The sequence below is a fragment of the Sorex fumeus genome, unplaced genomic scaffold (genome assembly GCF_029834395.1).
Source record: "Sorex fumeus unplaced genomic scaffold, SorFum_2.1 ptg000131l, whole genome shotgun sequence".
Taxonomy (NCBI): Eukaryota; Metazoa; Chordata; class Mammalia; order Eulipotyphla; family Soricidae; genus Sorex; species Sorex fumeus.
The window spans coordinates 20,411,164-20,433,455 of NW_026606188.1; the positions used below are offsets into that span (position 1 = coordinate 20,411,164).

The 22,292-nt window shown below is 47.0% G+C and overlaps 1 protein-coding gene across 1 annotated transcript in view; it reads left to right on the forward strand.

The window, feature by feature from the left end:
• Window positions 1-22,292, forward strand: part of CASQ2 (calsequestrin 2) — an 80,851-nt gene that overhangs the window by 53,651 nt on the left and 4,908 nt on the right. The window contains exons 6-9 of the mRNA XM_056139151.1: window positions 2-132; window positions 1,490-1,535; window positions 10,329-10,383; window positions 20,363-20,463. Coding sequence (XP_055995126.1) covers window positions 2-132; window positions 1,490-1,535; window positions 10,329-10,383; window positions 20,363-20,463 — 333 coding nt within the window. The remainder of the gene's footprint in view (window position 1; window positions 133-1,489; window positions 1,536-10,328; window positions 10,384-20,362; window positions 20,464-22,292) is intronic.

The window sequence follows — 22,292 nt, forward strand, 5'->3', positions numbered from 1 at the left end:
GGTTGCAAAGAAATTGTCGTTGAAAATGAATGAGGTGGATTTCTATGAGCCATTTATGGATGAGCCCATTGCAGTACCTGACAAGCCTCACACAGAAGAGGAACTAGTGGAGTTTGTGAAGGAGCACCAAAGGTATCTTGGATGGCATGCATGGATTGGGGCACCATGGGGTGGGGGTGGGGGGCTGGAGATAGGCCTCGTGGTTCTGACATTGTAGACCCCCAAGAACGGGCCCTAGGAATGACTCACCCAACAGAATTGGAGAATGGGGCCAGAATGATAGTATGGCAGGTAGGGCATTTGCCTTTCATGAGGCCAACTCAGGTTCAATCCCCAACAATTTATATGGCCCCCCAAGACCGTCAGCAGTGATTCCTGAGTGCAGTGCCCAGGGCAACCACTGAGTATTGCTGGGTTTGGTCCCAAAACAAAAACAAACAAACAAAAAAACTAAAGGAAAACATGAGAGTGGTGGTGATTACTTAGGCAGCTTCATTTTCTGAACAAGGGTCTCTGTAGATTCACACAAAGTGGAGCCACCACCTCCTGGCCAGCACTTCTGCCCAAAGGCAGAGAGGAAGCCACAGCCAGGATTGTGATTTAGTGGCAACTCCTAAAGAGCCATATTGATGCTTATTATGAACATGATTTGCTCTGATGAACATCATTGGGTAACTGCTACTAGCACTCGTAATCTTACATACTAAGGACTTGAGCTCAGAGTAGTTAAATACTTGAGCTGCAAGTCAGCATTCCATATACAGAACTCCTTGGAGAGGAAAATGCGATATTCCCAACAGTAGCTTGAGCTGGGTAGCAACATGCCTAGTTGGCCAACATTCAGAAAGAAATGAAGCCAGGAGCAAACATCCCACCTACTCTTCCAAACATCCCTGAAGGGCTTTGGATGGATCACCTTGATGATAAAACAACTTCAGTTCTAGGCTGGGAAAACTGAGTTTGGATTTTCTTTGTTAGCTTGATTTGGTTTGGGGGGTCAGAGCTACTCTTGGTTTTCTGCTCATGGTCATTCTTAAGAGGGTCTCGGGAATCGAACCTCAGGCCTCCAACATACAAGGCAAGCCTTTGGTCTCTTAAGCACTCTCTCTGAGCTTGCTGTTTTTTTCTTTAAGGTCCCCTCCTTCTGGGTGAGCCTGTGCAAGTTTTCAGGAGTGGTGTCCAGAGGATGCCAAGGCTTCTTGGCCTGGGAATTAGCTTACCTTGACATGTACTCTCTGAGCCATTGTTTATTTTAGTCTTCATAATCCTTAGATGGAATGGGTGCATGAACTGGGAGCTTTTGTCACAGTTCTCTGCATTACAGAATAAGGTAGATCTTCCCCATGATCTTAAAGAGAAAAGCAGGTTTCTAGAGCTTGCCGTGCTCTTGAGATGAATCAGCTCATCATTTTATATTCACTGTGTTGATGCTGAATGTCTGTCATTCTTACTCAAGCAAACTCTTTCCCCCTCCCCTCTTCCCCCACAGACCCACCCTACGCCGTCTGCGCCCAGAAGACATGTTTGAAACATGGGTAAGATAGTTTCATATGGTATCTGCTTTATAGACACCTGATATAGACTTCCAAGAGGAGTATCTTTTGAATTCCAAAACTCAGACCAAGACTCATTTGACTAAAGTGATCATGTGTATGGTAGAGTATTTGAAACATGGTGTCACACTCAATTCCAACCAGTCCTCCATGAATCTAATTTAAGGCTCTTTGGTATTACCCACCAGGAAACATTACTCTATCTCTAAGCTCATATCCTGGTTTTCATTCATCGATCACCAGAGACTAAAGGTGATGAGGTGGGAATCGCTTAGGCTATAGCTTTATAGACACTTGGTTTTCAATCCAGGATCTACCTACCACCTAGTATCTTTGCATCCTACTTCAAGTCTTGTGGTTAACTGTATACTTTAGTTTCAATATTAAAATGGGAGGGGAAGGTGCATTGTTAGGATGAATAGTATAATGAGTCCAAAACATAGCAGATAGCTTAGTTAACAACTCTTTTGGGATATGATTATCAAAACAAAATACTAGAATATATTGCATTGCATTGTGCCCTAGTTTATCTATCTGAGTCATAGATAATATGTTAAATGGGTCAAATCCTACAGAAAAAAAGGGCCTTAGATTTGCAACTGAACTCCATCTTCATGTTTTAGGAAATTCTATTAAGATTCTGTGGGGTTTCTTCAAAGTGTTTAATTACTCTTTTACTCGGATCTTTTAGCAGTTCTAGAAGTGATGTAGAACAAAGGTTATCTTAGAACCATTTTACTTGGGGAAACTGATGGTGATATGGATTAAGCTAATTATTCAACGAAACTTAACAAGCCACTAGATCTAAACATAATTGATAGATATTAGATTTAAACTATCTACAGTTAAGTTTTATATCCTTTCCAGTACTTTCTCATATTCCCTCTCTTTTTGAAGTGGATCATGTCCTCTTACTCGTGACACCATGTGACATGGCCACACAGTGTTGGCAGTGTGGGGAGGAGAGAAAGTAATTAACACGGAAGCATTGTTTACTTTTTCATTCCTCACTTCAGACTAAAGTAGCAGATGAAAAAACCAAGTTTTTACTGGAATGTGCTTATTTGGATGTGTGGAAAAGAATAAATATTTCATAAGACACTCGAGGGAAAATAATCCTGTATGGAGGGCTGGAATATTTGGGAATAACCAGTGCAATAAAACATATCTGGAGTAATAGTACGGTGGACGGGGCGTTTGCCTTGCACATGGCCTTCCCAGATTCAATCCCAGGCATCCCTTATGTCCCCCCTGAACACCACCAGAAGTGATTCTTGAATGCAGAGGCAGAAGTAACCCCTAAGCACCTCTGGGTGTGATCCCCAAATAAAAAAAATAAGTAAATAAAACCAACCCAAAAACCTTAACCTTTAAAAATATTATTATTAAAAGTAATAAAATTATGTGGCAGCAGTTGAAAAGTGATGACTTCTTGGGATGTAGGTCAGTTCTCAACAGTCCCAGAAGCTGCACTCTCAGCCAACCGGTCCAGCTGGTCAATACAAGGGCCCAGAGGAAGCTGTTATGCTTGGTCCGCTGTGATGCCGGACATTACCCAAGCCACCAGATGATGCTCAGAGGACCATGTGGTGCTGTGAATGGAACGGGGTCGGCAGCATGCCAAGCCAGCACCTTAACCCCCGTACTATCACTCTAACTCCCATTTGGATATATTTCTTTATTAGCCTTGAAACAGCAATTTTTTGGTCTTTATTTGCCTTTCATGAGACAAAATACTTTTTAAAGTTGAGAGTGATTATTACAGTTCTGATCGGTTATACCTTCATCCCATTTTTTTTTTCTGTATCCCAAGAGCTAAGACTTAGTTATTTGGCTTCAGAAAGGGAGAGACTGTGCAAATGTAGAAACTGTTTCTCAGGACTTGTCTCAGCAGCCTAGCAGGACCACAGTCAGGACCGTCACTTTCCAGAGGCAACCAGCCTGTGTCCTGTCCTCTGAACTCTGCCCTGCAGGGAGGCTTTCTCCAGCCAGATCCAAAGCAGAGCTTCAGAAAGAAAGTTTGCTCTCTGGTTTCATCAGAATTAATTTTTTGCTTTCTTTTCACATAATGTATAAGTTACAACCCTTTGCTATAATATAAATTAATAGTGAGGACTCATATTTTTCACAACATTAGGGCTGGAGCAGATAGCACAGCGGTAGGGCATTTGCCTCATGCGCCACCAACCCGGCTGAGCTGGGTTTGATTCCTCTGCCCCTCTCAGAGAGCCTGGCAAGCTACCGAGAGTATCTCGCCCGTACGGCAAAGTCTGGCAAGCTACCTGTGACATATTCTATATGCCAAACACAGTAACATGTCTCACAATAGAGACGTTACTGGTGAACAACGGGAGGACAGTGCTATAGTGCTACAGATTATATTTTGTTTTCTTATCGGGGCAAGACTATATATTGAATCTCACCAGGTAGAAAATAGAACAGCTATACTGGTTTATTCCTTTCCAGTCCCCTACCATGAAATCACCATAGAACGGCCCTGGAAATCCTCATCAAGCCTGGCCAAATTTAGTCTCTTTCTAGAGAAGGCGCTAGGACAAACTTTCAAGGATTTTTTTTTTTTATTTTGCATCCTTGAAAAAAATAGAGAAGGGCTAAGGAGATGACTCAATAGACTGTCCTGGGTTTGATTCCGGCCACTGCATGGTCCCTAGAGCAGAACCAGGAGCAGCGGGGCTGGAGAGATAGCACAGCGGGCAGGGCGTTTGCCTTGCACGCGACCAACCTGGGTTTGATTCCCAGCATCCCATATGGTCCCGTGAGCACCGCCAGGAGTGACTCCTGAGTGCAGAGCCAGGAGTAACCCCTGTGCATCGGGGGGTGTGACCCAAAAAGCAAAAAAAAAAAAAAGAACCAGGAGCAGCTCCTGCACACCAAGGCAGGAGTATCCCGAAAGCATCCCAGGTGTGGCCCTAAAACTAACAAATAGCAGAAGATATCAATATTTCAGAAAGATCTCTGGGGAACCACTTCCCTGGTTCCCTCCTCATACAAGCATAGCCACTACCAAAAGTCTCCTGGGCCACTAGGTCACAGCTAATCAAACCACAAATATTGGGTTAAGTGACCAGTTAATGAATGTAGATGTCTTTAACACCTGCATTCCTAGGCATTACAAAATATTTTATTAAGATAGGAAAGCTAGTTTGGTCTAAGGTAACTCCCCAACTGTGCAGGTTTTTAAGGTAGGAAATCATAGGAAGTGAAGAGTGTGATTACTAAAAAATGGTACATAGGAAACCAGAGAGAGAGTCCAGTGGGTAGGGCGCTTGCCTTGTACACAGCTAGCCAGGGTTGATCCTATTGGCCTGTATGCCTCCCCAAGCATTGTCAGGAGTGATTCCTGAGCACAGACCCAGGAGTAAGCCCTGAGCACCCCAGGTGTGGTCCAGCCCTTCTCCCCTGAATACACACAGTAATAAAATATTCCCCATAAATCAGGTAGCTGTGCATTTGTAAAATTTAGAGTATCCAACCATGGTGAGGATGAGGAGGGGCAGCCAGCTACCCAGTCTGACCAGTCATCAGTCTGAAGTCTAGAAAGAAGTCTGGGAGTCTAAAAGAATCTTTTCTCTCTTGCAGTAGCCTGAACTCCAAAAGGTAACTCCAAAAGGTGGCAAGGAGCAGCCAGCTGAGCCCCTAGGAGTTTGGTTAGCTTTAACATTTTATTTTCTTTGCATCTTTGCATCTTTTGCTTTGCACCAGGGACTTTGATAGTTTTAACACCATTTCCCCTTTGCACCTCTCAATCCACCAGAGAGAAAGCATTCAAGAGAGACTGAAGGAAGCGAAGTACACTATGTCACTGTGACCGGTGTTGCTCTGACAAAATTGAAACATCTTGCAATTTTCTTAAGTGTAAGATTTTTTTATTGCATAATTCCCTTTTTTAAAACATCTTAAGAAGTAAAAAAAGAACTGTTATATTGTGCTACAAATGGAGATCATAAAAATGTGCAGTGATATCCTGTCCTTGGGCATTCAGGTCTGGGGAGCTGCGAACATCTCATAGTGCAAACCCTCAGCCCACGTGCATACTGCTCAGGGCAGAGGAACACACGTGGTGTTCGGGATGGACAATACATTACTCAGCAATGCCCACATCTCTGTTGCTCTGCAATCATTTAATAGGAAGGATCCTTCTAGTTTATTTCCACTTAAAAGCCAGTGTCCAGACTCTGCAGATGAATCTGGTAATGGACCATCCATTCTGCCACTGTGGGTGATGTCTAGAGGAAAAGTTTCCTCTGTCCTCTCAAGACATGTAGGACTGAAAGCCTGAATTTTTTTTAACGTAGGAGTACTGCTATTTATTAAGCCACTGCTTAGCTGATTGAATTGTGTATGAACTCCACCTTACTTTTTTTTATTTTTTAGAATTTTATTTATTGAATCACCGTGAGAGCAGTTACAAAGCTTTTGGGTTTAAGTCTCGGTCATACAATGAAACACCTATACCTTCACCAGTGCCCATTCTCCACCCCCAACAACCCAGTATACCCCCATCCCAGACCCTCCCCCTACCTGTCGGGCAGATGATTTCCACATTACTCTCTCTCTACTTTGATCACATTCAATATTTTAACACCAGACCCACCATTATTATTTGAGATTTTACCCCAACACTCAGATCTGCTGAAAAGGCAACAGTAGACAATTTGCTCTCTATTGCTGGTTATGAATAACATATGATGTCGCGTGGCTGCAGTAGTGACCGTGCGATTTTGAAATTCCAAAATTTTAACACTTAAATCTGGAGGGATTTCTGCCCAAACCTGCTGGGTTCCGAGATTTGCTCCTGAGTCTCTGGGATCAAGGCTATTAAGCAGCTTTATCAGGAGCCAGAAAGGCTGTTCGTGGGCGATGACTTGGGGTCTCGTTGGGGTGAGGAGGACAGGACCGGCTCAACCCCCATCCTGTGAGGCCCAAAATGTCTCGTCACTGCGGGCCCAAACCTGACTGTCCAGTGGCCTCTGGAGGATGGCGGCCATCGAGCTGCCTGGGGGAAGCAGGTGGAGGGATAACACCCTTTCCTCCCTGGGGTGGCCCAGCGACAGTAACCTACTGCGGGTTCCGGATGCATTATGCCAAAAGCCGCTGGATTTTGAGATTTGTTTGAGTCTCTGGGATCATGGCCGTTAAGCAGCTTGATCAGGAGCCAGAGAGGCCGTTCGTGGGCGATGACTTGGGGTCTCATTGGGACGGGGAGGACAGGACCGGCTCCACCCCCATCCTGTGAGACCCAAAATGTCTCTTCACTGCAGGCCCAAACCTGATTGTCCAGTGGCCCCTGGAGAATGGCGGCCACCGGGCCGCCAGGGGGAACAGGCCAAGGCACAAAACCTATTCCCACCTGGGTTAGCCCAGCACCGGTAACCTACTGCAGGGATTGGACGCATTTCTGCCAAAAGGCGCTGGGTTTCGAGATTTGTTTCTGAGTCTCTGGGATCATGGCCGTTAAGCAGTTCAATCAGGAACCAGAGAGGCCATGCCTCCAATTATATAGCTGAGCCGGAGGTGGTTTGTGGGTGTGTCTCCCACATACCTAACTTTTGGCCATTTACTTTCTTGATAAACTTTGCCCCAAGTTTTTGGAATTTGGCCAAAGGCACAGCAGCAATTTTGGGGTATCTGGAAGTCTGAAGGTGTCATCAGGCTGCTGATGCACTCGCCTCACAGGTACAGATTGACCTGCTGGGGGCACCATACCCCCGAAAGCCTGAATTTCATGGCAGGCAGATTAGCATGAGAAAAAGCCCCCAGGACCCACTAATTCCTGGGCATTCACATACCAAAATAGGAACTCAGGACCAAAGTAAGGACTAAAATAGGGACTCTTACTGGGGTGAAGCACTGAGGGAAACAAGAAACAAGTGACTTTTAGAAAAGATAAATGGGCCCTTCAGAGAGTAGATGGGAGTTATGATCATTTTGGGACAATTCCTGTCTGTGAAGAGGCAATTAGCTTGCTCCAGGAGAGAGGTTTATAATTGAGTTCTCGAGGGAGAGGTAGCTTTTAGCCAGTTAAGGGACTTTGGGACAGTAAGTGTCCTCAGTACCACCTAGCCCTCCATGGTCGACCCTGACTCCTCTTTGGTGAGAAAGTGGGCTTGGGTTTTGGAGTCCAGCAGAACAGGCTCAAATCTGAACCTGTCCTAACTTTGCGCCCTTAACACATCACTAGCAATAATTGTTAAGTAGGAAATAGGGATAACAGTCATTTGCTTAGGGCTGGAAGGATAGTATAGCAAGTAGGACACTTGCCTTGCATGTGGTCAACCTGGGTTTGATCCTGAGCATCCTGTGTGGTTCCCCATGTACCACAAGGGGTAATTCCTGAGTGCAGAGCCAGGAGTAACACCTGAGCATTGCTGGTGTGACCCAAGAGAAGAAAAAAAAATAAAGAAGATAAGAAAAAAAAAGAGAAATTGTCATTTGAGGTTTAGAAGAAATATTGCACTTACAAAGTACTGGTTCAAAAAGGACAAGTTGCAGCAATGATTGTTTTCATTGTAGTCCTTGTTTGGGTAAGGCAAAAATCCCTTCCACCAGCTAAAAAGGAAGATCCTGCAATTAACAAGATTATTTCCTAGGCAACAGAGATGTAAAGAATAAATAGGTGGTGTAGCAATAAAGGTAGTGGGCTCAGCTCTGGGAAGCTCTCTGGGCACTGCACACTAAAAGTTTCTGAGGGGTCCTGGTGTATGGACTGGAGATGGGGACTTTGTGTGTTTATTCCTGAAAACCGCAGGCATTGAGGCAGGTGAGATGAATCTTGGACACCCCCCCCCTCCCCACTCCCAAACAAGAGGCTCTTCCCTAGTCAGGGCACTTGATCCAGGGACCATCTCAGCTCCATAGAGTGACAGCCAGAGTGTGGAGCTGCCTTTCAGAAAATGAATATGGATTCTTAATTCTAAAACCAATTCCCAAGTACATTCTCGAAGGGCACCCAGAAATGAAGCTTGTTTCGGAGTTGATGCCTCGCATTTCCTGCTGATGTCAGGAGACAGCGGCACGGGCCACCTAATGAGAACTGACGCCCATAGTCTGCTTGGCGATAACAGTGAAAGTCCAACAGTCAGACCACAGACAGCCCTTATGCTGATTGTCGGGTTTGTGTAATGAACCTGCTCACCTATGTGTGTGCACATGCATGCACGTGCACACACACACGCGAAATTCAATTCCTTGGTGAATTGGATGGAGGCGATGCCCACTCTTGTTTTTTTTTCTAAAATAATATTTTCCATTTAATCTCTGCTAGAATTTTGGGAGGGTTTTGTCCCTTCCAAACTCAAAAGGGGGAAGAAATTAGCATTTAGATAGGATTGCACCAGCATTAAAATCAATTGAAATGGAAACAGGGATCAAGAGCAGTTGAGTTGCCTGCCGTTTTCTTTCCCATAGAATGATTCTGCCACGACATTCAGGAGACCCAAAGCCTCCCTCTCTCATCAGCAATAGCCAAGCTTTGTCCTGGGTGCTTTGTTCTCACATTCCAGCCTCTCCAAGTCTTCTGAGGACCATGTTTCTACTAGCAGAAAGAAGCCCTTCCAAATTCTCAATCCTCCTTCCTCAGGAAAATTCAAAGCAAAGATGTGAGCAAGTGATCCATGGTGCCTAGGACATAGAAACTTGGGATACCCCTTGCCTGTGACTTTCCTGAGCCCCTGGAACCCTCCTTATAGACACATGTTTTCTGTTTGTATGGGGCCACATCCAGGGGTTACTCCTGGCTCTGCACTCAGAAATTATTCCTGGCGGTGCTCAGGGGATCATATGGGATACTGGGGATTGAACTTGGATCAGTTGTGTGCAAGGCAAGTGCCCTTGGGTCAGCTGTGTGCAAGGCAAGCACCCTACCTGCTCTACTATCACTCTGGCCCCATACATATGCTTTTAGAGCCTTATTGGGTTCCAGAGAGGAGACCTTCCACACCCAACTGGAGAACCACCTGCAAGTGACGCCCCCACCTTCCACGGCAACATCTGTGTCTTCAAGGGGAAGGGTTGGCATAGAGCACCTTGTTTGTGTGAGAGCACAACGCACCCATGACCTAGTTTACTTCCTCCCTGCTAGATTTCCTGATCTGTGAGCAAGATTCAGAAGTTCCCATCATTGGGTGCATCCCTGGGCATGGGAGAGAGCTCTAAGAGGTAGAGCACAGACTGTTCTGGGAGACACAGAACAATATAGAATGCTAGTGGATTGACAGCATTCTTCCTGGGTCAGTGTAAGGCCCTTCTACACACAGGGTGTGACCCAGGGGACCACATCACCTCCTGATCCGTGTGCCCAGGACCAAGAACTGAAGCTTCAGGTCAGCAAGAAGAGCAGGAGAATTGCTCTGCCTCCATGCCCGCCTCCATCACTACTTGGGCCGGGGAGGGGGGGTCTTTTAAAGTAAGTGGATGCATGGATGCATCGCGGATATTCTTGGGCAGTGGAACAACCCCTTGTATTAGCTGGGCTACTTTCAGGGTCCCTAGAGCTCATGATGAGCTTCTTCATTGTCTTTCACTGCACTCTCCTGGACCGACCTTAATGTCTGGTGTGTTCTTACTGTTTTCCTGTCTCACAGACTCATTTATCAAATGCCATGTTCCCTCCCAGCTGCCTACCAGCATTCCATTTTCTCCTGTGAGTGTCGCTCTGTGTGGCCCTGCCCACCATCCTCTTCCTCCTGTGTCCATTCAGGCTGGCTGCACTCCCTTGCAGCTGGGAGTGTGACCTTTGATTTTTTCCTTTCACAGGAAGACGATTTGAACGGGATCCACATAGTGGCCTTTGCTGAAAGGAGTGATCCAGGTAGGACATTCCCAATCTGCTTTTGAATCTCTGAAGCAAGAAATGACTCCACCTTACCTTTTGTGGTTACCTTGGCAGCAACTGCAAGATATCCCACGCCCCCTTGTGGTCACCTGATAGGTCAGGAACCATTATCCATTGTTCATGCATCTGAAAGATGCCAAAACCAGATACCCCACTGATATAACCAAGAAGAAGCACTGAAGACTGGGGAGGGCATAAAAACATCCTACTTTTTCAGGACATGGTGTGTGTGTGTGTGTGTGTGTGTGTGTGTGTGTGTGTGTGAACTTTTGTTTATACTAGCTTATTTACTAATACTGTGATTTAATCTATATAACTCCTAATCATACCTTGAAATATCAATGTCGTCTTTGGCTTTACGATATTTTACAAATATCATCTGTATTGAGGAATCCTAATAGAAAGCATCCCCCAAATAGAACTGGACAGAACAAGCAGTTTGTTTCCAAAGTGCAAAGTGACTCTATAAATGTCTTATATTGGAACCTGCACAGCTTTTTTTTTTCTGATTTTGCTCCCATTAACATTCCTGGGCTGGAGCGATAGCACAGCAGGTAGGGCGTTCGCCTTACAAGCGGCCAACATGGCCGACCCGAGTTCGATTCCTCCGCCCCTCTCGGAGAGCCCGGCAAGCTACCGAGAGTATTCGATATGCCAGACACAGTAACAACAAAGTCTCCAATGGAGACGTTACTGGGCCCGCTCGAGCAAATCGACGATCAACGGGAGGGCCTTTACCTTTTACCTTTTTTAACATTCCTGGGAGAGGAATGCAGAAAAAGTTTGTGTTCCTAGATGATAGAATTCTGGGTCCCTTTGGCAAGGTTTTGTGAAATAGAAGGTCATCAAAAGGAGTATGCAAGTGGAGATTGTGCAGAGTTGTGTCGGGGCGAGGGAGATATGGAATAATTCAGATGTGACCAGAGAAGTCAGGGAATTTCCTGTAAATTGGATAAACAGTCAGACCTTAAGCTGACAGGGGCCGGCAGGGGTTCCCATGTGGCGGTAAGGGAAGCTATCCCTTCCAGCACTCCATTGAGCTGACCAGAACAAGACTTTCAGGAACTTTAAACTCTCAGAGCTCTGAGGCAAGTTCAGATGTGCCAGTGGATTAGGGGAATGCAGCTGCAGGTAGTGGAGAAGTAGGTGATATTTTCTGGGGACTTCAACCACTTTCCCATGTATGCAGACAGATCAGAAACAGATTCTGAGAAGTACAACTTTCTGAGAGAGCACAGCAAGTATGGCGACTCATAAAGGAAGCACAGGTCTCTTGCCCACCTGGTTCTTGCATGGGCCTGACACACAGTTGGTCTTCAGTAAATGTCAGTTATGGAGATAGGCTGATGGCTGGCCAATATTAAGATATAATCATTTACTGTCACATCAACTAACAAATTATTATAAATTATTATATTTTCAGCCTCCATAGTTTCTTATCTTTATTCTTTGTTTTTTTGTGGCCACACCCAGTGATATTCCTGGAAGTGCTGGGGAACTATATATGATATCAGGGATTGAACCCTATTAGCTGCATGCAAGGCAAGAGCCTTACTCCTTGTGCTATTTCTCTCGCTCCTCTATGGATTCTTACAGACAGAAATCCAATTTTTTAAATATATTTTTAATACGCTATAATCCACAAATTCTAGCATTTGTTTTTCAGTGTGGAATTTTATGGGTTTTAGTACATTCACAGAGGTGTGCAAATATCACCAGTATCCAAAATATTTACATATCTGAAAGTAAGAAACCTGAATCACCCAGTAGTCATCTCCAGCCCTGTCTCCCCACATCCTAGACACAACAAATCTACTTTCTGGGTCTATAAATTCCCCTCGTGTAGACTTTAGGTAAATGGAATCATGTACCGCATGACCTTTTGCATCAGGTTTTTTCATCTTGAATGTTTTCAAGTTTCGTCTGACCTGTAAGCATGCATCTGTGCTTTCTTCCTTTTTAAGGCCCAAGTAATATTTCATTGCATCACAGCCAAGTTTAAGTTCTAAAGTAACTGAGCATTCCCCATTCTTCTCAGTGAACTTCTCTTTGAATGCTTGTGGAAATCGCCATTTCCCTATCATTGACTCACAAAGTTATTCAGGGAGAACAATTCACTATAGCTAGTCCTTGTCCAAAAACAAAACAAGTAAGGTAATACCAGTGTACTTCCAGACCCTTTACTTAGATTTCCAGAGGTCACCCTTCTGTACCCCCAGGGGAAGCAAGAAGCAAAAGAAGCCAGTTTCCCAAGATTTACAAGCCGCAATCAAACAGAATCAAGTCCCAGGTGTTGCATGGGCAGAGATGAAATTGTCATCCTCAGCAGTAAACTGGCCAGGCTCCAGGGGACTCATTCCCCACCCCCCTCACCTGCCCTTCCAAGATTTTGAGGAGGCCTGTCTGGCGCTCAGGAACAATGGAACAAAGAGGCTTCCAAGTAGTTGCAGGAACCAGTTTGACGGAGATTGTTAGATTGTTGCGGTAATGAATCAAGTCCCTGAAACTCCTTCCACCTCCTCCCTGCACAAATATCCCTGGGCCCAAAGCTCTGCCTTCCTGGGAGGATCCAAGCTGGGGCTTGTTGTGGTGAAGCTGGAGAAGTGCTCTGAGGTTAGGGGAATGGGGGAGGAGCTGCACGCATCTTTTTTTTTTTTGATCCCACCAGAAAGGAGGAAGGGCCAGAGTGGCTCCTGGCTGGGAAGAGAGAAAGCTATTCAGGGGAATGGCCTGAAGATACATCTGGCCAGTCATTATGTGGGTCAGTGATGTGTCACATGGCTGAGGCCTGACTGCAGATTAGGAATTCCATTCCAGCCCAGACAGCGGTTCCACGGTGCTTTCACTCCTGCTGCATGCTGTCCTGACCCAGGGGATGCTCACCGCATCCAGGAAAGCCCTCTTGGAGCCCGGAGGACTGTGCCACAGCTGTGTGGAAATGATCTTGGCCCGAGGCTCCTGCCAGGATTGTATGACCGTCATCCTCCAAATAGGAGGAAAAATAGCAGATCTTGGAGGTCAAAACAAAAAACAAAAACAACAAAAAACAGCTCTACTAAACCACTGGTTGTACGGAAACCAAGATTCAAATCCCAGTAGACTTCCAATTCATGCTGATGACGATGGTTTCCTGTGTGCTACCAGCCCGAGGGAGGGCCTGGGTTACCCCACTTCAGCAGAGGATAGGGCCGGGAGCTGTCTGCTGGACCTGAGCGGAAGGCTGCCAGGTCCCAGCTACCCTCCACCTTATCCCCTGGTACCAGCAAGACCCGAGAAGGCGGAGGGAGCCTGAGGCACAAACTGGATGGTTGGTGGCCTCTCTGAGCTCCGTGGTGGACCACACAGCCCCTGGCAGGCTGAGCTCTGAGCAGGCAGAGGGCAGCACGGCTGGAGAAAGGAGAAGGGAGGTGATGCCAGCAGTGTCAACCGCACCTGTGAGCCTTCAGGAGGAAAGCCCACGTCTCCCCTGACACATAGGGACACAGATGGAGACCCTGCGTCTTCCTGCAGTCTCAGCAGAGACCTGGGTCCCCAAGGACTGACATCGTAGTGGCTCCCTCACTCCAGGCTCATTCCCGGGGAGGAAGGGGTAGAAGCCTGCAGAGGCCCCCTCTGCACTCCCGGGGGTGGGGGGAAATGAAGCAGGTCCCTGCATTCTCACATCTCACCCCTGCAGTGCTGACACTCTACAGCTCACACCTGCAGCTCACACTCCTGCAGCTCACACTCCTACAGTGCTCACACCCCTGCAGTGCTCCACACTTCAGGAGCTCACACCCACAAGCTCACACCCGCAGCTCACACTCCTACAGCTCACACCGCTGCAGTGCTCACACCCCTGCAACTCACACACCCCTGAAGCTCACACCCCCCTGCAGTGCCCACACCCCTGTAGCTCACACACCCTGGAAGCTCATACACCCTCCAACTCATATATCTCTGCAGTGCTAACACTCCTGCAGCACTCACACCTCTGCAGCTCACATTCTCAGCTCACACCCTGCAACTCACACCCCTGCAGCTCACACACCCCTGCAGTGCTCAGACCCCTACAGCACACAGGCCCTGCCCTCACCTTGTGTGCTGGTTCTGACTTGATTCTGGCTTCTCCCCAGCACCTCCTCTCAGCCTCGGTGCTATAAATACCTCAAGAGCAGCTGCCCAACAGGTCTGGAAATGAATGGATGTCACCTGCCGCCCCAGATGTGCCTGTGTCTCTTTTAGAACACCTCACAGAGGCTTGCAAACTGGCGTGTGTGCACCAGTGCCTGCTGGGTGATGGTGTCCAGGACCGGTAGGCTTGCCCGGGAAGCCAGAACTGCTCAGAAAGGCTGTGTCTCTGTGCAGCCATGCAGGCGTGCCTTTCAGAAGGTCATCACCAAGCCCTGTTCTGACCCAACCTCCTGAGAACCAACTCAGCCAATGAGTGTCTCCAACACCAGCACCGCTGATGGGAGCTGGGCAGTTAAGTCTGACTTTTCAGACTGAACCTTTGCTGTGTACCAAACACAAAACCTTGTTCCAAGCACCTAGCAAATATCAGTGTGTTTCTGGGCCCCACCCTCTCTGTTTGGGAGGTTCTTTCTCTCATTACCTTCTTCTCTGATGAGGAAATGAAAGTTCAGAGAAGTTCAGTCACATCCTGAGTCACCTAGCTAACCGATGGCAGATTGGGGTCGTAAACCCAGGCAGTCAAGACCCATAGCCATCCCCTCCTGCTCTCCCCCACGATGCCACATGCTCGTCAGTTCTGTGACCCTCAGGCAAGGGGACGACAGAGCAGCGAGGGGGGAAAGTGTTCCCAGGTCTCAAGTGCCCTTCTAGGGCTTCTCACACTGCCCCCCTGTTCTGACCGGGGGTGACCAAGCAGCCCTGCTGGGTTGGGGGTACTCTCTGCCTGGTCAGGTTCTCAGACCTTGATGTATTTCTTGGCAATACTGCACTTGGACTCCCTGAGGTTTGACACAGGGATGAAACCTTAGTCAGGGGACAGGGGCAGCCCCTGCCCACACACGACTGTGTCCCGGCCTTCAAGCCACTGGCACTCAGGAACTTGCCCCCGTCGGGAAGGATGAGATAGAGACAGAAACTGTGTGGAGGGTTGATGGACAGGAGGATCTCGAGAGGAATGCCCAGGTGAAACAAGACGGAAAGGGTAACCAGCAGGCACAGGTCAGGAAAGCAGGGCTACCCAGGGACAGGGAGAGCTGGCAGGAGAAGGGGAGGAGAGAAGAAAAAGGAAGTGGCACAGAAAAGAGATACACTGGTACGGAATTCACTCGCCAGCATTTTGGGGTGTTGGTAATCCCTTCTGATTGGGGGAATGGTGCTTCTCAGTGAGTAGACCTTTCGTTTCCATGGTTAGATCATTTCAAACCCATAAATACCTGTTCTGTTTTCTGTGCCGTAGAACACACCTGCAAGGCAACTGCTGTCCCATCCCACTGTGCCCTGCATTCACTGCTGGGCCCCAGCCTGGGGCACCACTAGAAGCTCTGTCCCCAGCCCCACGGAGGAGTCTTCCTGAGAGCAACTTCTGAGTCACACTTTCTAAGTTCAGCTTCTCACTGAAAAAAATGATATGTCCATTTATTTATTCTCATTCATTTGTGGAATTCCATTTGTGGACTTGTCGTTTGCTTAACATGGAATTGTAAAAATAAATATGGTCCCTCAGGCCAGAGCTATAGTACAGCAGATAGGGTGCTTGCCTTGCATGCAGCAGACCCGAGTTCGATCTCTGGCATCCTACGTCGTCTCCCAAGCACTGCCAGGAGTGATTCCTGAGTGTAGAGCCTGAACACGTCAAGACATGGCCCTAAAACAAAAATAAAATGAAAATACAGTCCCTATACCTTTCTTCTTGGTGAGAAGGAAGGGTCCACCGCGATGGATCCCTTTCCTAGGTTATATACCAGTTTTACAGAGAAATGAAAGCTTTCCCTCAGAGGAAATTGCTTGTAACTTCAGCAACTGAATATACGTGAGACCTGTTTAGTTGGTCTCACACAACTAAATAACTTTCCCAGAAGAGAAATATTTTCTAGCGGGTAAACCCTCAAGGCAGATCAATAAAGGGAGGAGAATGTAGGGCAATTGTGAATTTTGTATCAGAAGTAGTACAGTTAGCTTGATGACTTTCAAAGAATAGAGTTAAGCCTTGCGTCTCTCTCGCTGGAGATGGTCTCATGAGTGCACAGATTTGGATCACAAGATCAGGAACAAAGCCAGGAAGAAAACACCCAAGACATTCTCACTCTGGTATTACTTCCTGTTAGCATCCCTTCTCTACTACATGGGACCAAGGCTGTCGTTACCCCACCTTGGCCAATGCCCTTAACAAACATATGTGTGTGAGCAGATGAATCCAGATGGAAGATTATCAGATGATAGGAAAATAGGGGAGTGTCTCTCTCCAGAACAGTCCCAGTGCTTTGGAGATAAATCTCATACTTACATTCCATCCACCTTATGATGTAGCTACTATAATTACCAGATAAGAAACTGAGAGAGTAAAGAACCAGCATTTGGACCTTGCTGGTTTGTCCAAGGGGCTGTGTTGGATGGAGAACCATGCTACACTGCTTTGCTGGAGAACTGACACGTTCTGTTCTTGCAAAGATCCAGGGATTGTGCTCATGATTGAAATCATTGTCCCTAAAGGCTGAAAGTTGTCTTTAGGGTTGGATGCAACTTTTCCAGCTTTAATATCAGCCTTCATTTGTTAATTTATTCTGTGCATGTATGTTTTTGTTCGTTTTCCTTGCCCTTCCATAGACACAGAAACATAGAATCCTAACAGGGATTCTTTTCTGGGAAGTGAGGGAACCCTCAAGGAGCCTCAGGGATCTCAGGGTCCTGCCAGCAGCCCTGGCCAACTAGTGACAGGGTTGTTTTGGCCTATGTTGTTGGGGATCGCTCAGGCCCTGTGGTGCTCAGGAGGCCATATGGTGGCAAGGGTTAAGCACAGGCTGGGTCCATGCCTAGCTTGAGCCCTAACTGCTGTACTATATCTTCTCCTGGTTCCTCGAAGGAAGAAATAGGTTCTCAGGGTCAGAGAGATTGAACAAGGGTTAAGGTACTTGCCTGGCATATGCCTGATCCCTGGGTCAGTACCTGAAACACATACGATCCCCTGAGTCCTGCCAGAAGTGACCCCTGAGCACAGAGGCCAGGAGTCAACCCAGAGTATAGTTCAACCACACCCCCTCCAATAAAATTATATTTAAAGAAATAGGCATTCAGTGACAAAGCTGATTTCTCTTTTTAATAAATTAGAAAGTACAACTAGTGTTACTTTTTGCAGAATGCTTTTCCCTTCAGTCTTACTTTCTGAGCCCACTCTGGAATGTGATGTGAAAAGGTTTCTGCAGCATTCCTTTGTGTCAACCCAAGCATTATGCATTTTCATCCAAAGATGACACATTTCCCTGGGCACTCTGCTTTGGTTCTGTTGACAGCCCTCCCCTTCTTGGCGCTTGTCCTGGGACAGCCTGGTGCTTCCCTGGTGCTGACTTACAGCTCATTTGCTCTGCATTTGAATTTGGGTCTGTGTTGTGGCATTTCCCCTTTTGGGTAATTTCTACCTGGCTGGGTCTCTCCCAGAGTACTAGCGACTTCAAACTTCATCTGTTTTTTGTTGTTGTTGTTGTTTGTTTGCTTATATTTTTATTTTGGGGACTACATCCTATAGTGCTCAGGGCTTTCTTCTGGCTCTGTGCACAGGGATCATTCATGGTGGAGTTCAGGGGATCATGTAAGTCCCAGGGATTGAGTCTGGGCAGCTATCTGCAAAGTGAGTGCCCTACCCCGTACTATCAATTCACACACCCCACCCCCTTATCTTTTTCCAGCCCTTTTGTCTCTGCTGCATAAAGGAGTGGCTGAAGTTGTCTGGGGGGTGGGGAAGAGGGGAAAAGCTGCTGCCTCGGTGGTCTATTTATGGTCCCCATAAACCGAGATGCCAGAGAGTACTCTCCCTTCCTATGAAACAGTGGCATGTGCAGTGAGGGACACTTATCTTGTCCAGATGTCAGCATCCAGAAGCACGATAGAGGAATTTGATCTTCTCAGTCACACCTACAGGCAGCAGGAATAAGAGCCCCCACCCCTGCCCCCCTCCACTTCCACTCAGTCCCACATGATAATGAAGTTGAAAGCAGCTTACCCATCTGTCTCCCATGTCTGTCAGGCTGCTGATTCAGTGGGAATTAGCTGCATGAACAATCACTTCACCTACTCCAAACAGAACCAGGAAGAATAATGTGTGTTTTTCTGGGAATCTGTGAGAAAGGAGGGAGTGTTAAGAAAGTCTATACTAAGAGCCATCAGCAACCAAACAGATAGGTCAGTCCTAGAGAGGCAAGGCCCAGGGAAGGGCCCAGGTTGGGGATCCCCCCCTTCCTCATTCGAAGAAAGCCTTTCCCATGAAAGGGCAGTTGCAGTGATGGACCCATTGGCAGTTCATGAGTGACCTGTAGGGTGTAAATTCCACTGCACCAGCTAGACAGGGCACAGAGCTTTGCTGTCTAGAGAGACCCTAGACATATGGGTCTCTGCTTCTCTCTAACGGCCCTCTAGAATACTCATTTATGTCATATGTTTTTCACTCCTCCTCCTTCAGCATTTGTACTTGTTTTGTTTTGATTTGGGCTCTTTTTGTTTTTTTGGTTACACTGGCTCTGCTCAAGGTTTGCTCCTGACTCTGTGGTCATCCTAGAACTGGGGACTATCCATGGTTCTAGGGACTGATGCCTGGCCAGCTCCAATCACTCTGGCCCAAGATTGATTGATTTGGGGGTTTATGGGGAGGGCGGAGGCACATCCAACAATCTTCAGGGGTTACTCCTGTCTCTGCACTCAGTAATAACTTCTGATAAGCTCAGGGAACCACCATACGGGACAACAGGATGTGGACCCGGCTCATCCATGTGTAAGGCAAATGCCCTGCCTGCTGTACTATCTCTCTGGCCCCACTCTGGTCCATAATTTAGACATTTTAAGTTAAAAAAGTTTCTGTGTTCTTGAAGCTCACAAAAGGGTGTGTCTCTTTTTTACTGAGTCACCTCTGCCCTGGGCAATGAAGGCTTACTAGGAGAAGGGAAGTTCCACTATCCCAAAACTCAGAAACCAAGTTCAAGTCAGAAGCTCACTTATGGGCTCACCCACGGCTTTCTTTGTGCAAAGTCTGCACTCAGGCCTGAAGAACTGTGCTGGGAGTCATGCCTGTGCACTGCTAGCTGTTGCCCCCAAAACAGAACAACAGAACAGAAGTTCACTGTGTTTGAAGGTTTTCAAAAGGTCAGGTTAGCATTAACCATAGGGTCAAGCTACACGTGTTGGACAGGTATAGCAAGGGAGATGGCCAGCTCCAAGGTGAACTGATAGTCAGTTTTCGAAGTCTGGCATTGAGATGCAAGGACCAGGGCGGCTCCTCTGCTTTCTACTCTCAACACTGCTTTGTTTCACATGCATATTAGCAGACGATGCTTTCCCTCTGAGCTGTAGACCTCTGTATTCAAAACTTTGCAAACTACAACACCCAATAAGAGAGAGAGAACAAAAGGGAATGCCCTGCCACAGAGGCAGGGTGGAATGGGGGTGATGTGGGGTGGGAGGGATACTGGGATCCATGGTGGTGGGAAATGGGCACTGGCGGAGGGATGGGTATTTCATCATTGTATAATTGAAACCCAAGCACAACAATTTGTAAGTCTACAACTGTACCTCATGATGTCTCACTAATAAAAATTAAAAAAAAACTTTTATTGTTGCCTTTGAGTAAGCTGCTTTGTGGCTGCAGTTCTTAGCTGACTCATTTCATAGAATAATCCTGTAATTAAGGGTATGCTCCAAGGGGCCTAAGATGCTCTGGTAGAGAAACTGTACTGCTTCTCTCCATGAGGGAAGCCAGGTCTGGGCAGGGCTCACTCAGCCTTCTTGAATCCTGCTGCAGATGGCTACGAGTTCCTGGAGATCCTGAAACAGGTGGCCCGTGATAACACTGACAACCCTGACCTGAGCATCGTGTGGATCGACCCAGACGACTTCCCTCTGGTGAGCTGCTCCAATGGGGCCATTGAGTACCTGTACAGTCCATATTTGTGTTTGGCGTGGGCCTCTGACACCGGAAGGAGGGAGTGAATTAGGGGAAGCAGGCAGCCACCCAGTGGCCACTTCCAACTACTGTGGAGAAAGGCCTCTGAGCCACGCTGGAACTGGTGTTGAACTTAATGTTGTCACTCAGTTGAGAACAGGAGGGAACAGTGCCCTCTCAAGGGAACAGGGTGAAATTCTCTGCCAGCAGCTCCAAGCTTCACTTGTCCCATTGCTCACTCTTGCCCAAATTGCTTGCGTTTTCTGGGAAAAGAATATTATTCTGAGGCAACCAGAGTTGCTAAGTGATAATACCCAGACATGAACATTTTGCACAGAGCTGAGAACTTTCTAGGGAGAAGGAGCAGAGGATCGGTCAGTGCTGATCATCATATCTTTCCTGGTCTTTGCACTTTGCAGTCTCTTGTCCTTATTTCAAGTTCAAGAACCTTAGGAACCAGAGCCATAGTATAAGGAGCCAGAGACATAGTATAATAACTAGGGCACAGCCAACTCGGGTGCAATTCCCTGTACCATATGGTCTCTGAACATTGCCAACCACCACCATGCTGAGACCACTCTCCACACGCATGAAGGTACCGGCAGAGGAACAAAGGCATGCGGGTTCTGGGCCTGAGATCTCCAAGCCTGCTCGGATCGGGGCTGAGCATCCTCCACCCAGATTTTCCATATTCCAGTAGGCAGGGGTCACACCCACCAACTGGCCCCCTGGCGCCATGTAATCCCATCAACGGCCAAGACCCAGAGACTATAAAACCCAGCTCACGGAACCGCGTGGCCACATTCGCGGCTGCGTGACATCTTATTATGACATCTTATTATCTCATTCTTACTTTGGACAAACTGGCAGGCTACTGAATGTAACCTGCCCACACGACAGAGTCTGGCAAACTCCCCGTGGCATACCCAATATGCCATATACCAGTAACAATGATGGGTCTCATTCTCCTAACCCTGAATGAGCTTTGATCTCAGGGCTAGGATGAAGGAGACGTTACTGGGGCTTGCTCCAGGCAATCGACGAACAACAGGATGGTTGTGATCGTCGTGATATGGTCCCTGAACATTGCGAGGAGTGATCCCTGAGTGTAAAGCCAGGAGTAAACCCTGAGTACTGCCAGCTGTAGCCCAAAATCCGAATTTTAGAAATTACAGAAACCTTAAATTCTAAACCCTTGCTAATATTAACTACCCAAGGTCAAGAAGTCTTGACTATACTTAGTTTGGGGATATTGTTTTGTTTGTTTGCTTTCTTTTTTGAACCACATCCAGCTGTGCTCAAGGCTTACTCCTGGCTCTGCACTCAGGGATATTCCTGGTGGATATTCCAGGATATTCCAGGAGACCAGATGGAGTGCTGCGGATAGAACCCTGTTGGCTGTCTGTAAGGCCAGCACCTTATGTGCTGTAATATCTCTCTAGTCCTGAGATTAGTTTTATAAAGAACAAACAGATGTTGCCCCATGCACAAACCCAGTGGCAATTAGAATGAATATAGCTAATGTGTTCTAACATGTACCTGGAACCGCAGTAATTGCTGTGTCTGAATCATCTCTCTCTCCCACTCATGGAGTCGAGGCTGCTAGATCCCCATCACACACAGGTAAAGACGAAGGGCAATGACGTAAGTAGCAGAAGTGATATTCCAACCCACGTCTGTGTGACACCCAATCTTGGTTTATTCATCTGTAGACTTTAAGTGAAAGCTAACTGCCCATAATCAAGACAAATTTAGTTATCAATAGGTTGTGAATGCTGACTCCAGCTTT